Consider the following 19,820-nt stretch of genomic DNA (forward strand, 5'->3'; position numbering starts at 1 on the left):
CTACGCAGAATAGTATAGAGGTTCCTCGAAAAACTAAAGACAGAATTACATATGATCCAGCAATCCCCCTGGTAGGTATATATACAAAATAAAGGAAATCAGTATATTGAAGAGATATCTGCACTTCCATGTGTATTGTAGCACTATCAATCTGAGTGTCCATTGGCAGATAAATAAAGAAAATGTGGTACATATATACAATGGAGTACTGATTAGCTATAAAAAATAATGAGATACTATCATTTGCAACAACATGGATGGAAATGGAAGACATTGTTAAATGAAATAAGTCAGGCATAGAAAGACAAACTTTGCATGTTCTCACTTACTTGTGGGAGCTAAAAATGAAAACAATTGAACTCATGCAGATAAAGATGGTAGAATGATGGTTACAGAGGGTGGAGAGGCTGGGGAGGGGGAGTGGGAAATGGGAATGCTTAATGGGTACCCAAAATATAGTTAGATACAATGGATAAGATCTCAATGGCACAACAGGGTGATTATGATCAGCAATAATTTGTTGTACATTTAAGAATAAATTAGGGAATACGATTGGATGGTTGTAACACAAAGAAATGATGAATGCTTGAGGTGATGGATACCCATTTACCCTGATATGATTATTACCCTTTGTATGCCTGTATCAAAATATCTCACATGCCCCCATAAATATATCCACTACTGTGTACCCCACAAAATTAAAATTTAAAAAAAAGTCTACATTTGATAATATCTTCTAAGAAGCTATGGAAGCTAACTTGGTTTTTTCCTCTCCAAATTTTGGATGTTTTGCTTCCTAAGTATTTAAAACCCAAATTTCGCTCTATTATTTGTTTTTCTTCTCCACCCCTCTCATTTTATATCCATATTCGGGATTTAGATCAGTATTTTTTTTTTTTTTTTTGCATCCAGTATCTAAATTATCACTGTTTAAAGATTTATACTTATCAATTTAATCTTTTACAATCTGGCATTTTTTTCCCAAGGTATCATTCAGCCAGTGACTGAATAAACAAACATGCAGCCTAAAAAGTTTACTTATGATGAGGAACCACAGAATTTATATTAAAGTCAACTCTGCAAATGGTTGTAATGAGGGCCTAGTGAATGAAAAAAAAATGAGATGCAAAATAATGAGAAAAAACAGGAAGGTTAATACATATCAACTATTTGCTTGACCAATCTGTCTAGATTTTAAGACTCAAAGTGATTCTTTTAAGAGGTAATCTTAAGTCCAGCAATTTATTTAAAGATATCTGATGAAATTGGTAAGACAAAAATAACTTCTGAGCAATGAATTTCTTGCAAGTCATTTGATAAAAGTTCATTGTCACAAATGACAGAATCTTAATGATAGCAGAGTACTTTAGTCACAGGAGAAACTATTAAATTCCTTGATGGATATACTCAGTGGCACTTACACTTTTACAAGAAAGCAATGCTGAAAATCCATCAGCATAAAACAACACATCTTCCATATGTTACAGCCTATCTCCAAGGAGAAGAAGTAGAATGCATATTTGCAAAATCATTAATGCAAAAGCTTCTTGTCTTACCCGTTCATCTGTTGAATGATGGGAATAATTGATGAGACCAGGGATGGGCTGCTCACCGTGTGCCATGACAACAGCAGGACTGGTGTAGAATGGATGCTTCTAATGCACAACACATAACAACTATGAATATAGTGACAGGAAAACATGAAACTATACAAGCAAAATGACTAAAAAGGAAAAAAGGTAAAAACAAATGGAAAAATGAAATGCTAACATTTTCCAAATGTAGAATGACAGAACCAGCTTAGATTTTAAATGCCAAAACTTTTCTCTTAAGATTGAAATTTATGGCACTTCTTACTCTTTTAAAGAGTAAAAGAAAAAGAACATATAATGATTTAAAAATGCACCTATTTCACAAATTAGTTTCATAAAAAACCACACACAACTTAAATACTTACTAGCCTTAAGTAACTACTTACTGGATTACTGAATGGACACTTCGAAAGGATTTCTTGGTGATTCTAATCTATATGTTATTTAAAAAAACACCTCACTATGCTGATAGCCAAAATATCTGGATGATCCATGAAACTCTGAGAATTATTTCATATAGCAATTAAATTTTTAACGTTTATGCTCTTAATGAAAAATTATGATTTCTAGAATTGATATGCTACTTTCTGAAGATATTAAGGCACGCTAGGTGGACTTTAGTAGGTATGAAGAATAAATCATTTTCTGTAACTTTAAGACAGCTAAATTTACTCAAGTAACTCATGGCAGTATATTTACCCCTGGAGTTGCCCAAAGAGAATTTGTAATACTTTGGTATTGTCCTAATAATATTTATTACTTAATTAAATTAAACATGCAAATATATCTATTTCTTATCTATACCACTAGGGTAATTTGTGTCAAGTAATATTTGAATAAGTTATTAGTTAAGAAACATTCAACAATTGCTGAAAAGCTTTGTCTTTATAAAAATCCTTATTAATATTTCCTAACTCTTTATTGAATCATCTAAGGTCTTTTATCTTCAGTTTGCTGTTCCTTTAAGAATTTGTGAAGTTTTGATATTTTGAATATATAAACATTATATATTTAATATGTCCACAAAAATGACTTCTCCAAAGAGTTCTGAAACGTCACATTGTTTATCATGGTAGCTATTACTTCAATAGGTAACAGCTCATCAGTAATGCCTCAGGGCTCAGAATAAACTTCAGTGCCCTCAAGGAACCTATATCAAGAAGGAAACATAGTAGTGGAGTGTCATGGACATCCTATTTATTTATTTATTTGGGATGGAGTCTCACTCTGTTGCCCAGGCTGGAGTGCACTGGCACAATCTTGGCTCACTGCAACCTCCACCACCCAGGTTCAAGCGATTCTCCTGTCTCAGCCTCCCAAGTAGCTGGGACTACAGGCACCCACCACCACGCCCGGCTAACTTTTGTATTTTTAGTAGAGATGTGGTTTCACCATATTGGCCAGGCTGGTCTTGAACTCCTGACCTTGTGATCAGCCGCCTCAGCCTCCCAAAATGCTGGGATTATAGGCATAAGCCACCATGCCCAGCCCATCTCACTTATTTTTTTAGGTTCTCTGAAAAAGTATTAAATGTATAGAGGAATAGGATGGAAAACAGATAAAACCAGTACATTTACCTGTGGGTCCTTTAGACCTCTGAGTGTCTTTCATCAGGCTTACCTTGGCAGCAATGGCTGCTGCAGTTATATGTGATGAGGAACTATCTTCTGTTGAAGCAACACCACTGTCTTTCTTCTCTTCTTCCTCTTCCTCGCATTGAACCCCTTTATCTTCTGTCTGTTTATGGGGACTGGTTGTAGGAGGAGGGGAAAGAGGAGGTGGTGGGGAAGGCAAATCTTCAAGTTCATCATGCACCTCCTTTACTTTTACAATGGCATCACGTAGAAGGTCAATGGCATGAGGTAGAGCTGGCAGTATGAATTGAAAGCATTCCTGTATGCCAGAGAAAGAAAAAAATTAAGATGGAGCACTTTTGTAGTTATATAAGATGGTGGCAATCAAATTGATTTGTGATTTTGGATCTGCATTTTCCTCCATCAATCTCAAGAATTCATCATATGTAAAACATTGTCTTAGCAATATGCCATGAAATACGCATAACATAAAGTACAGTATTCTGTATAAGCTAAGGAACAACAGTGGTATAAAAGCATATATTCTACTGACTGTTCCTTTTGCCGTGCAAAAGCTCCTTAGTTTAATTAGGTCCCAGCTATTTATCTTTGTTTTTATTGCAGTTGCTTTTGGGTTTTTGGTCATGAAATTCTTGTCTAAGCCAATGTCTAGAAGGGTTTCTCCAATGTTATCTTCTAGAATTTTTATAGTTTCAGGTCTTAGGTTTAGGTTCTTAATCCATCTTGAGTTGAATTTTATGTAAGGTGAGAGTTGAGGATCCAGTTTCACTCTCCTACACGGCTAAATGGCCTGCCAATTATCCCAGCAACATTTGTTGAAAAGGTTATCCTTTCCCTAGCTTATGTTTTTGTTTGCTTTGTTGAAGATCAGATGGGTGTGTTTGGTTTTATTTCTGGGTTCTCTATTCTGTTCCATTGATCTATGTGCCTATTTTCATGCCAGTACTACACTGTTTTGGTGACTATGGCCTTACAGTGTGGTCTGGAATCAGGTACACATGTTGCCTTCAGATATGTTCTTTTTGCTTAGTCTTGCTTTGACTATGCAGGCTCTTTTTTGATTCCATATGAGTTTTAGAATTGTTTTTCCTAACTCTGTGAAGAATGATGGTGTTATTTTGATGGGGATTGCACTGAATTTGTAGACTGCTTTTGGCAGTATGGTCATTTTCAAAATATTGATTCTACCAATCCATGAGCATGGGATGTGTTTACATTTGTTTCTGTCATCTATGATTTCTTTCAGCAGTGTTTTGTAATCTTCACAAACTATACATCTGACAAAGGACTACTATCCCAAATCTACAACGAACTCAAACAAATCCATAAGAAAGAAAACAATCCCATCAAAAAGTGGGCTAATGACATTAATAGACAGTTCTCAAAAGAAGATATACAAATGGCTAACAAATATATGAAAAAATGCTCAACATCACTAATGATCAGAGAAATGCATTTCAAAACTGCAATTTGATACCACCTTACTCCTGCAAGAATGGCCATAATCAAAGAATAAACAAACTGTACATGTTGGCGTGGATCAGGGAAAACTTCTACACTGCTGGTGGGAATGTAAACTAGTACAACCGCCATGGAAAACAGTGTGGAGATACCTTAAAGAACTAAAAGCAGAACTAATATTTGATCCAACAATCCAATTACTGGGTATCTACCCACAGGAAAAGAAGTCATTGTTCAAAAACAATGCTTTCACACACCTTTGTAGCAGCATAATTCATAATTACAAAATCATGGAACCAACCCAAATGCCTATTAATCAATATATATATATGATTTTTTTATCTACTCACTGATTGATAATATAGATATATATTCATGTGTATATATGATGCATATATACATATATGTGCATCATATATGAATATATTATATATACATATGTACATGTATATATGTATACATATATGTATATATAAGATATACATATACATGTCATATATACATGTATATATACATCATATATATATATATATATATATATATGATGGAATACTACTCAGCCTTAAAAAGGAATGAATTAACAGCATCTGCAATGACCTGGATGAGATTAGAGATTATTATTCTAAGTGAAGTAACTCAGGAATGGAAAGTCAAACATTGTATATATCACTGATATGTGGGAGCTAAGTTATGAGGATGCAAAGGGGTAGGTATGATACAATGGACTTTGGGGACTTGTGGGAAAGAGTGGGAGGTAGGCAAGGGATAAAAGACAACAAATATGGTGCAGTGTATACTGCTTGGTTGGTGGGTGCACCAGGATCTCACAAATCACCACTAAAGAACTTACTCCTACACCCAAATACCATCTGTATCTCAATAACTTATGGAAAAATAAAAAAATAAAAGATTGAGGACAGGCATGGATAGTCAGAATCAGATCCTCTTTAAAAAAAAAAGCATGCACTGCATTTTTTTAAAAGTAAAATTTGTGTATCCAACTTGGTAGTTTAAAGATGCCTTATGAGAAAGTCAGGAAAGATGGGAAAGAAGCCCAAGAGTTTGAGGCTGCAGTGAGCTATGATTCTTTAACTGCATACCAGCTGGAATGACAGTGAGACTCTGTCTCTAAAAACTAAAGAAATACATACATGCTAGAAACATGTATACTACCCTCTTTTCCATCCCGTCCTTCCCAAGAGAAAACCTACATACCCAAACACATACATATTTAATTATTGGGTTATTTCCATAGCTCTTAAATGATGTATAGAAAATTCCTGAAGAAACTAGGAACATTCCATCCCTTGTTCCCAATCTCCTGAGTCAAGACCATTTCTTGATGTGATTCATGCCAAACACTTAAGACACTGCTATATTTTGGATGGGTCAAATCTACTTAATCTTTAATCCAAAAGTAGAGAGAAGCAACTGAGGGTCTTCCATGCAGAAAGTGTTCTCATGAGGCTAAGTAAAGGGATATAAATATTTATATCCAAGTCACGCAGGAACTTTTACACAGGTGCAAGAAACTTACATCAAAGTGGCCAAAAGATTGTTTAATAGACAGACAAATGAAACTCTATGTTTACTATTAGACACCAAACCTTTGTGTGAAATCTTGAATTTATGGGGAGGGAAGGTAGCCTGTACCTGTCTGTTACTTTCCTGATCCCATCCCCTCATTCTTGAACTGCTGGAGATTGAGCCCCTTTGGGCTTTGGTGAGCCCACAACTGGGGTATATTAATTGATGGTTGATTTTGCTATACTGGCTACTTCTTTTCCCATAGTCTAATCAATTTTTAACACACATGCTGACTGTTTTTCCCTTCCCTTCTCCTTTTCTTGGGGAAATTCAATGAATAAACAAAGATTTATTGGTACTGAAATTGTTTTAAAAGAAGCAGGAAAGAGGTTTCATATTTTTAGCTAGAGCAGGGCACTAAAACTAACAACCATGTGAGAACCAGATTATTTTGTCGAAAGAGCTAAAGTTCTAACTACCATCATAAAGTATAGCGAGGCAACATTGTACTGCATGTAAAATATAAAATAAGCTTGTAAAGAGCACTGCATAAAGTCAATATAACCTGCTGCTGAGGTGCTCCCTATTATCTATAATATACAACCAAAAGAGAATACGTGAGAAATTAAAAACCAGAACATAAGTCCAGATATATTTGCAGGATAGGTGGAGGTCTTTCTCTTTCACATTTGAAGTATTAGCTTAAACTCTAAGATATAAACAAAATCTTAAAAATTTTTAGAGGGTTACATAACACCTGGAAAGATGTCTAATCTCCTGACCTATCTTTGTATGGCTCAATCAGTTTACTGTTTAAAGATTGTGTAGTAAAGAATTTAACCTTGACTGAGGAGAGGTCTGGCTTGTACACTCAACTTCTGAGAGTGAGTTCTATGTCTTTGGAATTTCATGCCTGTCAGGGCTCCGTGTGCAAGCCAGGACCCAAAAAGTCTAAAGTCCGGCCTTCCTGCCTGCCTAGGCTGATCACCCCTACTCCCTCACCCCACCCTGCCATCTTAACTGTTATCATAATAATGTGAATACTCCTCACCCGACCTTACCATCTTAACTACTCTTATCTCACCCGCCATTGTAACTGAACTCAAGGTAATGTATACTCCTTGCCCCTACCCCCACCACTGTAACTAATTTTACTCTGAAACTTTGCACAGCCCACCCCAAACCTATAGAACCAACTCCTATCCCACTGCCCTTCACTAACGCCCTTTTCGGCCTTAGCCCACCTGCACTCAGGTGAATAAACAGCCATGTTGCTCATACAAAGCCTGTTTGGGGGGGTCTCTTCATTCAAAGCGCACGTTTTTAACAATGCCTAATAGTAATGTCTTTGTTTGCTTATGGACTTTGGCCATCAGAGACAGTCTAACATTGTTAGACTATAGTTCAGGAATGAGGGGAAGGTATCAGGAAAAAAACAGACAGGCATGGCCTACCCTTCCTCCCTCCCCATTAATTCAAGATTTCACACAAAGCCTTGCTGTCTAAAAGTAAACATGGAGTTTCATTCATCTGTCTATTAAACAACCTTGTGGCCACTTACACATAAGTTTTTGCACCTGCATAAAAGTTCCTAAGTGACTTGGATATATATATATTCATATTCCCTTTCTTGGCCTTCTGATCCCACTTTCTATACAGAAGGCCCCCAATTGCTTCTCTCTACTTTAGTTTAGGATTAAAGATTACAGGTCAGCCACACTGGCAGTATGTGTTTGAGTCTCAGTAAAAGCTCTGGATACCAAAGGCTCAGGTGAGCATCCCCAGCTGGCATTACTCCAGCTGGTATCACAGACTGATGCAAGAAGGGCGACATGTCCATGTCCCCAAAAAGAGAGGACAACACAAGTTCCTTGTTTGTTACCTCTGCTAGACTCTGCAGAGGTACTCTATGTACTTTCTTCCTTAGCTGACTTTAATCCATATTCTTTCCTTTTTTATTGCAATGAATAATAATCATGAGTATAACCGCTTTCTGTGAGTTCCATGAATGCTAGTGAATTATTAAACCTGAAGGTCCTTCTAGAATCCCCTGAATTGCTATTTTTAGTAGGCCAGGCTGGTCTCAAACTCCCGATCTCTGATGATCTGCTCACCTCAGCCTCCCAAAGTACTGAGATTACAGGTGTGAGCCACCACATCTGCCACTATCAGCTAATTTCTATGATACACAAACATATCAACAGTGGTAGATCAAGGTGATAAATTAGTAAATTAATACAAATTTGTGAAAATGTGTATAATGGCTTAGTTATTTCTCTAAGTCTATTCACACCCTACAGTGCCTTGGCCAAGTCTTAGGCATATTCACAGTAATACTACTGCTGTGTCTGTCATATAAATGCCATAGTAAATACAGATGCCCAGACAAACATGACTGTATTGCTATCCCAAAAAAAAAAAAAAAAAAAAAGGCTTGGCCAAAGGCCAGAAGGTAGCTTGTATGTAGAGTGAAGAATTAACAGTACCCAAAGAGAGTCTGAGGGTAAAAGTAGTTGCCTTAACTATCTGGAGATCTCTAGGTTCTCAGAATGTATGCATAACAGGAGTGTCTTTGTTTACCTGATGGTTTTGGCCACTAGACAGCCTAACTATATGACTTATAATGGGGACTTTGGGCCACATGGTGTCAGTTTTGGAAGGTAATGGAGAACAACAGTATCAGTCCAATCTCTGGGAAGTGTTAAAGACTAACATTCATTCACATGGGCAAAATATAATGAATTGCAAAAAAAAAATCTGGACATCAAAAACTCAGGTGAGCTTCTCTGATGGCAGTATTACAAGTATATTATCATGCATGAATGCCAGGAGAGTAAAGCATTCATGACTCTACAGGGAGAGGAAAATAGAAGCTCTGTGTTTGGTGGTATTCCTGGACTTTGTCTAATGCACTTCTTCTCTTGGCTGATTTTAATCTGTATCCTTTCCCCATAACAAACCGTAACTGTAAGTATAACAGTTTTTATTCAGTTCTATGTCTTTCCACTTAATTATTGAACCTGAGACTGACTTTGGGAATCCTGCAATTGGTATTAGAAGTGAGGGCAGTCTTGTGGAGTGCTCCAACTTTTTGGCTGGCTAACATTCACAGCTGGTCAAAAGTTCTTACACTAAACCATTCATATGTCCAGGTGATTTACCTGAGATCCTTTCTTGCTACCTGGCAGGTTAATTATGAGCGTTTTCCCTCTGATTCCACAAACAGGCCTGAAAGAAAAGAGAAAGGCGATGAATACTAAATTGCAATGAATGCCCAGTTTAAATACATTAACAACAAAGAACAATCATTTTACTTTAAACGTGAACAACTGTTTTAGGAATAAAATTGTTATCTTAATACATTCACTGCTTGCTATACAAATTAGGCATTCTGGTTGAAATTTTTATATTATGGTTACTATGGCAAATTGGAAAAAATGTACTGAATGTGGAATCAGAATAAATTACCTACTTTTGAGGAATCTGACAAAGGCTAATTATCTATTTTGTTTAACTTCAGCTTCTGAAGTTAGAAAATACATAAAATTACATTTTATAGAATTGTAAAAGTTTGACATAGTGCATTAAAAATGCCCAGTGATATTTATGTTCAAAAGTCTAAAACAAAAAGCACTTAAGATTTATATCTGAGCTCTTGCTTCTCAAGAAGTCTGTAAGTTTTAAAGTAAAACAAGATTTTTCACAAGTGAATGGCAGAAGGAAAGAGGTTGGAGAGCTCATTCATTAACAGACCCATTGATAATCGCAGACATTTTAAGCTAGAAAGGTCTTTCAGAGATAATTGTCAATTTTCAGGCCATATTTAAACTAACTAGTTCATTAAGAAACAAAAAATGGAAAAGCAGTGGAAGACCGGTGTCAAGAATCAAAGGCCTAGATTTTCATATGAGAGCTGGAATTATGCTGTCACTAATTGGTTGTGTTACTTTGATTTGGTAACATTATCTTATTTTCATCACTTGAAAACAAAGAGATTATGCTATGTTTCAAATTTAAAGTAATGTAAGAATATTCTTCCCCAAATGTCTTATGATTGAATTTTTCTTTAACCACTCTTGCTCTCTGAAGTAACCTAAAACTGTCTTATATTTTATTACTTTTTCTTCTTGTACTATTTACAATCTGAAAGAGAAGATTGCCATTTATTTACAACTTTCCATATATCTGAAAATGTTTACTGAATCACCTGCTGGCCTTCTTCTTACTAGAAAAACTATTCATTGTTTCATTAAAACTTTAAGGCTATTTTCTAACCTTTAATCTTAATGACATTTCTACAAAATCTGTTTTAGTTTTGGCATTCAGAATTGGAAAAAGTACTTTGGTGACAAAATGGCACTGGGTAATTATATAGTTCTTAGCATGTTCATATTTACTTAGGAATCTTGTTTGTCTTTTCAAACTAAAATTGTAGCTTTTTGTCAATGATAGCTAATTATAACATCACCAGTAATATGATTAGAACATCATCAATATTAAGTTCTCTCTTCTCATATAAGCAGATCTAACAATTTATTGAATAAATCTAAAATTTTAACTAAGAGCACAATAATCCCTCATAGAATACAATATTAGCTACATCAGGAAGTTTGTAGCACCTTTCCTCCTAAAAACTAGAAATATTTCCATAACAATTACTGCATATTATCCTCCCAAGATTTCTATGAAGGACAGACAAATACAGTTACCTACAAAATATGGAAAAATAATTTGAACTACAAAGAATTTGACTGATACACGCCTCTGGGATGTTTGCAACTTTATACAGTAAGTTTATTTCATCTTGTGTTTATTAATGTCCATGACCTTATCCTTACTGATATCATTGTGACAATTTTATCACATATTGTGAAATGTGTTGGATTTTATTTTCCAAGAAAGTTGTAACTCCCTCCATCAGAAGATTAGTGGCAAGTGAAACTTAGTTAATTCTTTTTATTCCAATTTTTGGCATCACAACCAGGCTTTTTATATCTCCAATAATACTTCACTTGCTCTAGGTTGATACCCTAGTAGCAGTGCTAATATAACCAACAGTTATATATACACCACTATTTTTCTGTGTGTGTGTATGTATGCATACGTGATATAATTAAAGGTTTTGCAATATAGCCAGGAGATTGCATTTGTTTTTTTTCCCATCAATTTTTTTGCCTTTTATTTTGGCAAAACATTAGATCAGATATTTTTTTATTCTTTGTCATTTTCCTGATCTCTTTGAAGTGTTTAAAAATAAATTTTGAGATATGCTTTTTCATCTATAGAATGTCCACAGTCACTGCAAGAAAGTACTTCACCTCTATATAATGTTTATGATTAATAAAGTATTTTTACAAACATTATCTCATTCAATAATTTAAAAACTATATGCACCAAAGTTTTAGCATATTCCAATATTTATCAAACAGTTAAAGATCTGTACTAAGTATTATGGCATAAATGCAACTCAAATCCTTAAGAAGTTTATAACTGTAAAATATGGAACATGAAAGCATATAAACAACTACAACACAAGATAGTAAATTGATATAATGTACCATGGGTTAAAAAAAAGCAGTACATTTCTAGTTCAGGGCATAAGGTAAGGTTTTATAGAAAATGAAGCATTTGAGAGGCTTTATAAAGAAAAACATTTGAACAGATAAGAAAGAGTAGGGGGAAGGGCAAGAAAAAGAGGGCAGTTTGGTCAGGCGTGGTGGCTGACTCCTGTAATCCCAGTACTTTGGAAGGCTGAGGTGGGCGGTTTGCCTGAGGTCAGGAGTTTGAGACCAGCCTGGACAACATGGTGAAATCCCATCTCTACTAAAAATACAAAAATTAACCGGGCGTAGTGGCAGGCGTCTGTAATCCCAACTGCTCGGGAGGCTGAGGTAGAATTGCTTGAATTTAGGAGGTGGAGGCTGCAGTGAGCTGAGATTGCACCACTGCACTCTAGCCTGGGTGAGAAGAGCGAGACTTCGTCTCACCACACACACACACACACAAAGGTTTGTTTAGGAGAAGGGGAAAAATAATGCAAAAGCACAGAGTTATAAAAAAGCATCAAGTGCATTTTGAGTGTACTGTCTCCCACCCAGCAAGTAACTACTTGCTTACTTATAGAAGAGTAACGTGAGGTAAGAAGGACCAGTGGAAAGATGTTGCTGTCTGATAAATTAGTATTTTTCAATTTGTGGTCTCTGGACCAGAAACATACATCACATAAGACCTTGTTAGAAAGGCAAAATTTCCCATATTACTCCTACCTCTCCTCTCTGTTGCTGATCTATTGGATAAGAAACTATGAGGGTGTGGTCCAGTAATCTGTACTTAACAAGTTCTCTAGTTGACCGTAATCCATGGAAAAGCTTGATTCATAAAAGTTTGTGCCTTTTGTATATGTATGTGCGTGCATATGTTTACGTACATATATATGCATATATACATACCCACATACATAGAGACATATATATACATATGTGTATGGGTACTGAAATACAATGTGAAGTACATTTCTTACTGTGGCTTATGGTCAAAAATATTTGATAGCTACTGTTCTGGGGTATATAGCTAGAAGTAGATTTTATGAGACACAGGAATGTGCAGTTTTACTGTATAAAAGGAAGTAATTTTCCATAGTGTTTGTACCAATTTACATTGCCATCAACATACTGTTGCTTCCTCTCCTGACAATGCTAGATGTCAGAGTTTTTCTTTTTTAACGTCTTTTGACCAAATAGATGACAGATAAGTGATAAAGCAACTACAATAAAATGTTTAATAGCAGAATCTAGGTAGACTCTTTAAAGTATTTATGTAAAATTCTTTCAATTTGATATATGTTTGAAATTTTTCATAATAAAAAGGTTGAGATAAAGTTGTCTTTTTTTTGAGATGGAGTCTTGCTCTGTTGCCCAGGCTAAACTGTAGTTGTATGATCTCTGCTCACTGCAACTTCCGCCTTCTGGGTTCAAGTGATTCTCCTGCCTCAGCCTCCTGAGTAGCTGGTATTATAGGCACTTGCCTGGCTAATTTTTGTATTTTTAGTAGAGACAGGGTTTCACCATCTTGGCCAGGCTGGTCTCAAACTCCTGACCTTGTGATCAACCCATCTCGGCCTCCCAAAGTGCTGGGAATACAGGTGTGAGCCACCATACCCAAACTAAAGTTGTCTCTTTAATTGTAATTTTAAACTTAAATCTAAACACTTTATTGTTCATTTATGTATTGGCTTATTATTCCTGTTGTACAGTTAGTGTATCTCTATCTCTTAGTACAGGGTGCCCCCAAATTATAAACATCTACAGGGTCAATTCTGTATAGAACCTATTATATAGCACCTCATACAGTATCTTGACTATTTAGACAGTTAAAAATCCATTTTGATCAAACGAGGAATGCTCAGATACTTGTGCTACAGTTACAATCTCTGCATCATGAAATAAATAGTAAATATGAAATAAACCCTGAAATTTGGTCCCTTTAAAAAAAATATACCTTGGGTTTATAGGACAGCAACTGATGTATCTTGATCTTGTATCTAACAAACTTGACGAACTCTTCCATTACTTCTAAAAGACTACTGATTTTTTAATAGTTCCCATGTAGTAATCATGAAGTTCTGTTTTGTTCTTTTCAAAGCTTGTATCATTTATTTCTTTTACTTTGTACCATACTGGAGAGAATTAGACTTGGACTCTGTCTTATTCCTAACTTTAAAGAGAATACTAAGAATATCTAATTATTAATTATATTTGCTTCGTCAAATTAAAGAGGTTACCTTCTAATCATTGCTTGTGAAGAGTTGTTATTTATAAAAGGGTGTGGAATTTTATCAAATGCATTTTCTGCATCAATTGAGAAGGTCATATGACTTTTCTCCCTTAATCTGTTAATGTGGCGATTCATGTTAATCTGTTAACCATCTTTGTGTCCTTGAAATAAATCCATTTTTATCTTGATGTATATTTTTTAAAATATACTTTTAGATTTGATATGGTAGTATCTTATTTTGGAAGTTTTCACATCTATGTTCACAATAAATATTAACCTACATGTTCCCTTTTTTCTACTATGATTTTCTAGTTTTGTAATAAGATTATTCCAGACTCATAACATGAATTGGGAAATGTTTACTTTTTACCACTCTCAGGAACAATTTAAATAGTATTGAAATAATTTGTTCCTTGACAATTGTATAGAATATCTCATTATTATTTGATTAAATAGACTTCATTTTTTTGTCATTCTTTTTTTCTTTTTTCTTTTCTTTTCCTGGCAACTTCTATTAAAAAATGAAGTATTTTTAAAAAAATGAAGTATTTTTAAGAACAGTTTCGGATTTACAGAAAAATGTCAAAGATAGTATATAGAGAGTTCCCAGATACTCTGTACCATGTTTCCCCTACATTTAACATCTTCTATTATTGTGGAACATTTGTTGCAATTAATGAGCCAATATTGGCACATTTTTATTAACTAAAGCCCACAGTTTATTCATGCTTCTTACTTTGTTCTTAATACCCTTTTTCTGTTACAGGATCCCAGTCAGATTACTAAATTATATTTAGCTGTCATGTCTCCTTATGCTCTCTTGGCAGTGACAGATGCTCAGGCTTTCCATGTTTTTGATGACCTTGATAGTTTTGATAAGTGCTGGTCAGTTTTTTTGTAAAATGCCCACTTCTGGTTTTTGTCTGGTATTTTCTGATAAGGCCAGGGTTATAGGATTTTTGGAAGAAGATTATAGAGGTATAGAGCAATTTTAATAACTTATTACAGGTATATGCTATCAATCTGACTAATCAATGTTGATATTGAACTTGATCTCTTAGGTGAGGTATTTGTCAGATCGCCCCACAGCAAAGTTACTCATCCGCAATCTGCCCCCAATTCTGTACTCTTTGGAAGGAAGTCACTGCGTGCAGCCCACGCCTAAGAATTGAGGAGTCATGTGTCCATTCCTTGAGGGTAGAGCATCTATATAAATTATTTGGAAATCTTAGGCACAGGAGATTAGTCTCTTCTCTCTCATGAATTAATTTATGTAAGAAGTTATTTGTATAAGCATGGACTCATGGATATTTATTTTATACTTTGGATTATAATAAAATACTTCTTATTGTGTCGTTCAAATGTTGACATCTTTGGCCATTCGGAGATGTCAGTTGACTCCTATGCCTCCTTAATATACACCTGCCAATGTGTGTTTTTGTTGTAGTTTGTTTTCTTGAGCGTGTCCTTACTTTTAAGCACTATGAGATATACCAGGCTCATCTTGTATATTTCCTGCCTTGGTCCTAAAATCAGTCATTTCTCCAAGGAACCCAGGCTCCTTTTACAGGCAAATGGTAACAAAAACTAAGACTTCAGCATTAGTTATGTCATTTCATACTGGTATGTCATTTCTTTTAGACCCTCTCTGCTGACAGAGCAAAGAAATATATGTGTAAACTAACCTGTGTATATATACATAATATACATATTTGGTATGTAACAATTTGTATCTATGTTAAAGCTAGATAATGAATTCATACTGATGTCTCCAATTCTAATTCATTACCTAAGATTACATGAATCATTCTAGCCTCTTCCCCTTGATTGTACATATGTAATTTCCCACTCCAACAGTGAGATACCTGTCTCTCATTACCTGTCATCCATTTATTAACTGTTCAATTCCAGTATACATATATATTAAAATCAAAGTTGTTAACCCATACCTCCATGGTATACAACTTTATCAACTAAAGTGCTTATGTGCAGTTCCTTTTACCTTTAGTCTTACTCCCCTCATATCCAAAGTTATTTAGATCAGTACCTTTCCCCTCCACCCGCTTCTATGAGGTTGTTTTATTTATTTTGTAATGCATTTAAATTCTCTTGGCAGAGTTCTTATTGATTTCTGGGATCCATCAAATGCAATTTGCATTCATTAAGGATTCTTTGTGATAAATTTCTATGAGTTCTGACAAATATATAATGTCATGTTTCCGTATTTCTACTACTAGGGTATCATGTCAAATAGTGTTACTGCTTTAAAAAATCTGCTGGGCTTGGCCGGACGCAGTGACTCACGCCTGTAATCCCAGCACTTTGGGAGGCTGAGGCAGGAGGATAACCTGAGGTCAGGAGTTCGAGACCAGCCTGGCCAACATGGCGAAACCCTGTCTCTATTAAAAATACAAAAATTAGCTGGGCTGGTGGTACACACTTGTAATCCCAGCTACTTGGGGGGCTGAAGCAGGAGAATCACTTGAACCTGGAATGCAGAGGTTACGGTGAGCTGAGATCATGCCATTGCACTCCAGCCTGGGAGACAAGAGTGAGGCACTGTCTCAAAAAAAAAAAAAAAAAAAAAAAAAAAAATCTGCTGGGCTTTATCCATTCACCCATCTCTTTCTTTTCAAAAACTGGGTAACTGCTGATCATTTTACTGTTTTTATAATGTTACTTTTACTACATTGTCATAAACTTAGAACCATATAGTATGTATTGTTTTCACACTGGTTCTTTTACTTAGCAATATGCATGTGAGGATATCTTTTTTGGCAGCTTGATGACTCATTTTCTTTTATTATTGAATAAGAGTCCATTGTTTGGACGCACCACAATTTGCTTATCTATTTACCTATTGAAGTGCAACTTGGTTGATCCCAACTTTTGGCAATTATGAGTAAGGCTGTTATAAACATTTGCATGTAGAGTTTTGTGTGGATGTAAGTTTTCACATAAATTGGGTAAATATCTAGCAGTTCTCTGTATATTTTGGATACAAGTCACTTTTATGGTATATGGTATATGATAGAATAACTAGACAGAAAACTAAGAAGGATATAGAAGAACTCAACAACACAAATCAACAGGATCTATTTGATATTTGTAGAACACTCCACCTGACAGAATAATGCACATTTTTTTTCTTTTTACCAAGACAGGCTGTATCTGGGACCATAAAATAAACCTAAACAAATTTAAAAGATCTGAAATTACAGAGTATCTTCTCTTACTACAATGGAACCAAAGTTGAAATCAATAACAGAAAGATAACAGGAAAATTCCTATATATTGGAAGCTAAGCCATAAACTTCCTAATAATCTATAGATCAAAGAGGAAAACTCAAGAAACTAGAGACTTCTGTAATGTGCAAGTAGGCTGGCTTCACTCCTCTCAACAGGACACCAAAGCAAATGAACAGCACAGAGATTATTGCTAGAAATATCCCAGAACTCAAATATGAAGGTGAGATGTGGCCCTGGAGCCAGAGAGAATTTAATAAATACCAAACAGACAGTAAAAGTATCAGACTTCCACATCCATGATGTACCTTTTCTCCATCCCACCTTGCACCAAGCATGTAGAAAATTTTCCTCCAACTTACTATTTTAACACTGGAAAAAGTGAGATCAAGGTGAACAGCCAGCTCCCCTATCATTTTGCATTCCCTAGCAGTAGACCAGTCCCTGCCTTAACCCATGGGAAGCATCACAAGTGCCTGAAGGGACACATACACCTGAGGACAGGCAGAGACAAAGAGAGGAGGTTAGATTACTGTTCTTTACCCTGGAAACTCTGCTCTTAAACTCAGCCAAAGAAGATGCTAACTCATGAGGGCTGTTCAGCAGCACTACACTGTAGGAGGTGCATCCCACAGGTTCCCTGGGCATAAAACGCTGGCCCAGCCTTCCTACATTGGAAGGATATACCCTGTTTCACCTCCCTCATCTGATAAGGGTAGCATTCTGATCATTTACTAGAGCTGAGGTGAACCTGGGGATAATGTGTCACTTAGAGCTAAAAATGAGAAAGTGGTTAAAAAACAAAAAACAAAAAAAAACCTCTATTACACCATGGAATACTATACAGCTATAAAAAGAATTAAATCATGTCCTCTGCAGCAACACGGGTGTACCTGGAGGCCATTATCATAAGCAAATTAGTGCAGGAACAGAAAACCACACACTGCATGTTCTCACTTATAAGTGGGAGCTAAACATTTGGTACACATGGACATAAAGATGGAAACAATAGACACTGGGAACTACCAAGGTACAAGACAGGGAGCAAGGCAGGGGCTGAAAAACAACCTTTTGTGTACTATGCTCATTACCTAGGTGATGAGATCATTTGTACCACAAACCTCAGCATCATGTGATATACCCATGTAACAACGTGTACATGTACCCTTGAATCTAAAAGTTGAGATTATTTAAAAAAAAAACAAATACAAAAAAAGCAAAACAAGCCAGACAAAACACTGGAATGAATATAACTAATCCTCCAATGCAAAGACACGTACATACATCCAAAAGAAACAATAGTAAACAGGAAACCATGATCTCTTCCCAAGTGGACAAAGCAAGAAAACAGTAACTACCCCTAACGAAACAGCAATATGTAAACTCCCTAATTGAGAACTCAAAATAGTGGTTTTAAGAAAACTCAGTGATCTCCAAGATAATACAGAAAAGTAATTCAGAAATTTACTACAGAAGTTTAACAGAAATTGAAATAATTAAAAACCAAACATTTACCTTGGAACTGAGATATACATTTGTTCAACTGAAAAATTCATTAGAGGCTCTCAATAGTAGAATGGATCAAGCAGAGGAAAGAATCAGTGAGCTCAAAGATAGGCTACTGGAAAATACACAGAGAACAAAAAAGCAAACAGCATGAAGAGCAAAGAATATCACCTGTAAGATGTAAAAAAATTACCTCAAAACAGCAAATCTAGAAATTATTTTATTGGTGTTCAAGAGGGAATTGAGGAAGAATAAGGGGTAGAAACCTTATTCAAAGAAATAACAATAAAACTTTCCAAATCTTGAGAAGGATATCAATATCCAGGTATAGGAAGGTTAGAGAACACCAAACAGATATTACCCAAATAAGACTACTCCCAGGCATACAATAATCAAACAATCAAAGGTAATGAATAGAGAATCCTGAAAGCAACAAGAGAGAAGAAGCAAGCAACATATAAAGGAGCTCTAACTTGTTTGGCAACAAACTTCTCCACAGAAACCATATAGGCCAGGAGGGAGCAGAACAATATTTTCAAAGTGCTCAAAAAACAAGACAAACAAACAAAAATGACCATCCAAGAATACCGTATCTAGCAAAGTTACCTTGCAAATATGAAAGAGAGATAAAATGTTTCCCAGGCAAACATAAGCTAAGAGAATTGATCACAACCGGACCCATCCTGAAATGCTAAACAGAGTTCTTTGATCTGAATAAACAACACTTACATGCAAAAAAAAACAAAAAAGAAAAAAAAAATTAAAGGTATAAAACCCACATCAAAATCAAGTACATAGACAAATCCAGAATACTCTAATACTATAACTGTGGCACAGTATTGTCCAATCATAATTCCAGTATGAAGTCCAATAGACAAATATATCAAAAACAATAAGAACTACAACAACCTGTTAAGAGACAGGTAATATAAAATATGCAAATTTAGACAACTAAGAGTCTAAATGTGGGGAGGACAGAATTAAAGTGTAAAAGATTTTTTTCATCTTTTCAGTTTCATTATTTTCTGTTATCTAAGATAAGCTGTCATCTTTTTAAAATAACTTGTTATATCTATAAGATATTTTTTATAAGCCTCATGGTAACCAAAATGCAAATAGC

The 19,820-nt window shown here is 35.3% G+C and overlaps 1 protein-coding gene across 17 annotated transcripts in view; it reads right to left on the reverse strand.

Annotated features, from left to right (window-relative positions):
- Positions 1–19,820, reverse strand: part of GPHN (gephyrin) — a 636,323-nt gene that overhangs the window by 254,644 nt on the left and 361,859 nt on the right. For 9 of the 17 annotated variants that reach the window (XM_032246064.1, XM_032246057.1, XM_032246061.1 and 6 more), the window contains 3 exons: positions 9,337–9,403; positions 3,213–3,485; positions 1,557–1,655 (listed from right to left, as the gene is read on the reverse strand). In XM_032246064.1, coding sequence (XP_032101955.1) covers positions 1,557–1,655; positions 3,213–3,485; positions 9,337–9,403 — 439 coding nt within the window. The remainder of the gene's footprint in view (positions 1–1,556; positions 1,656–3,212; positions 3,486–9,336; positions 9,404–19,820) is intronic. The other 8 variants (XM_032246071.1, XM_032246067.1, XM_032246063.1 and 5 more) reach the window with 1 other exon arrangement.

This window comes from Sapajus apella, unplaced genomic scaffold, assembly GCF_009761245.1.
Source record: "Sapajus apella isolate SASKATOON/1434 unplaced genomic scaffold, GSC_monkey_1.0 scaffold59, whole genome shotgun sequence".
NCBI classification, from domain to species: domain Eukaryota; kingdom Metazoa; phylum Chordata; class Mammalia; order Primates; family Cebidae; genus Sapajus; species Sapajus apella.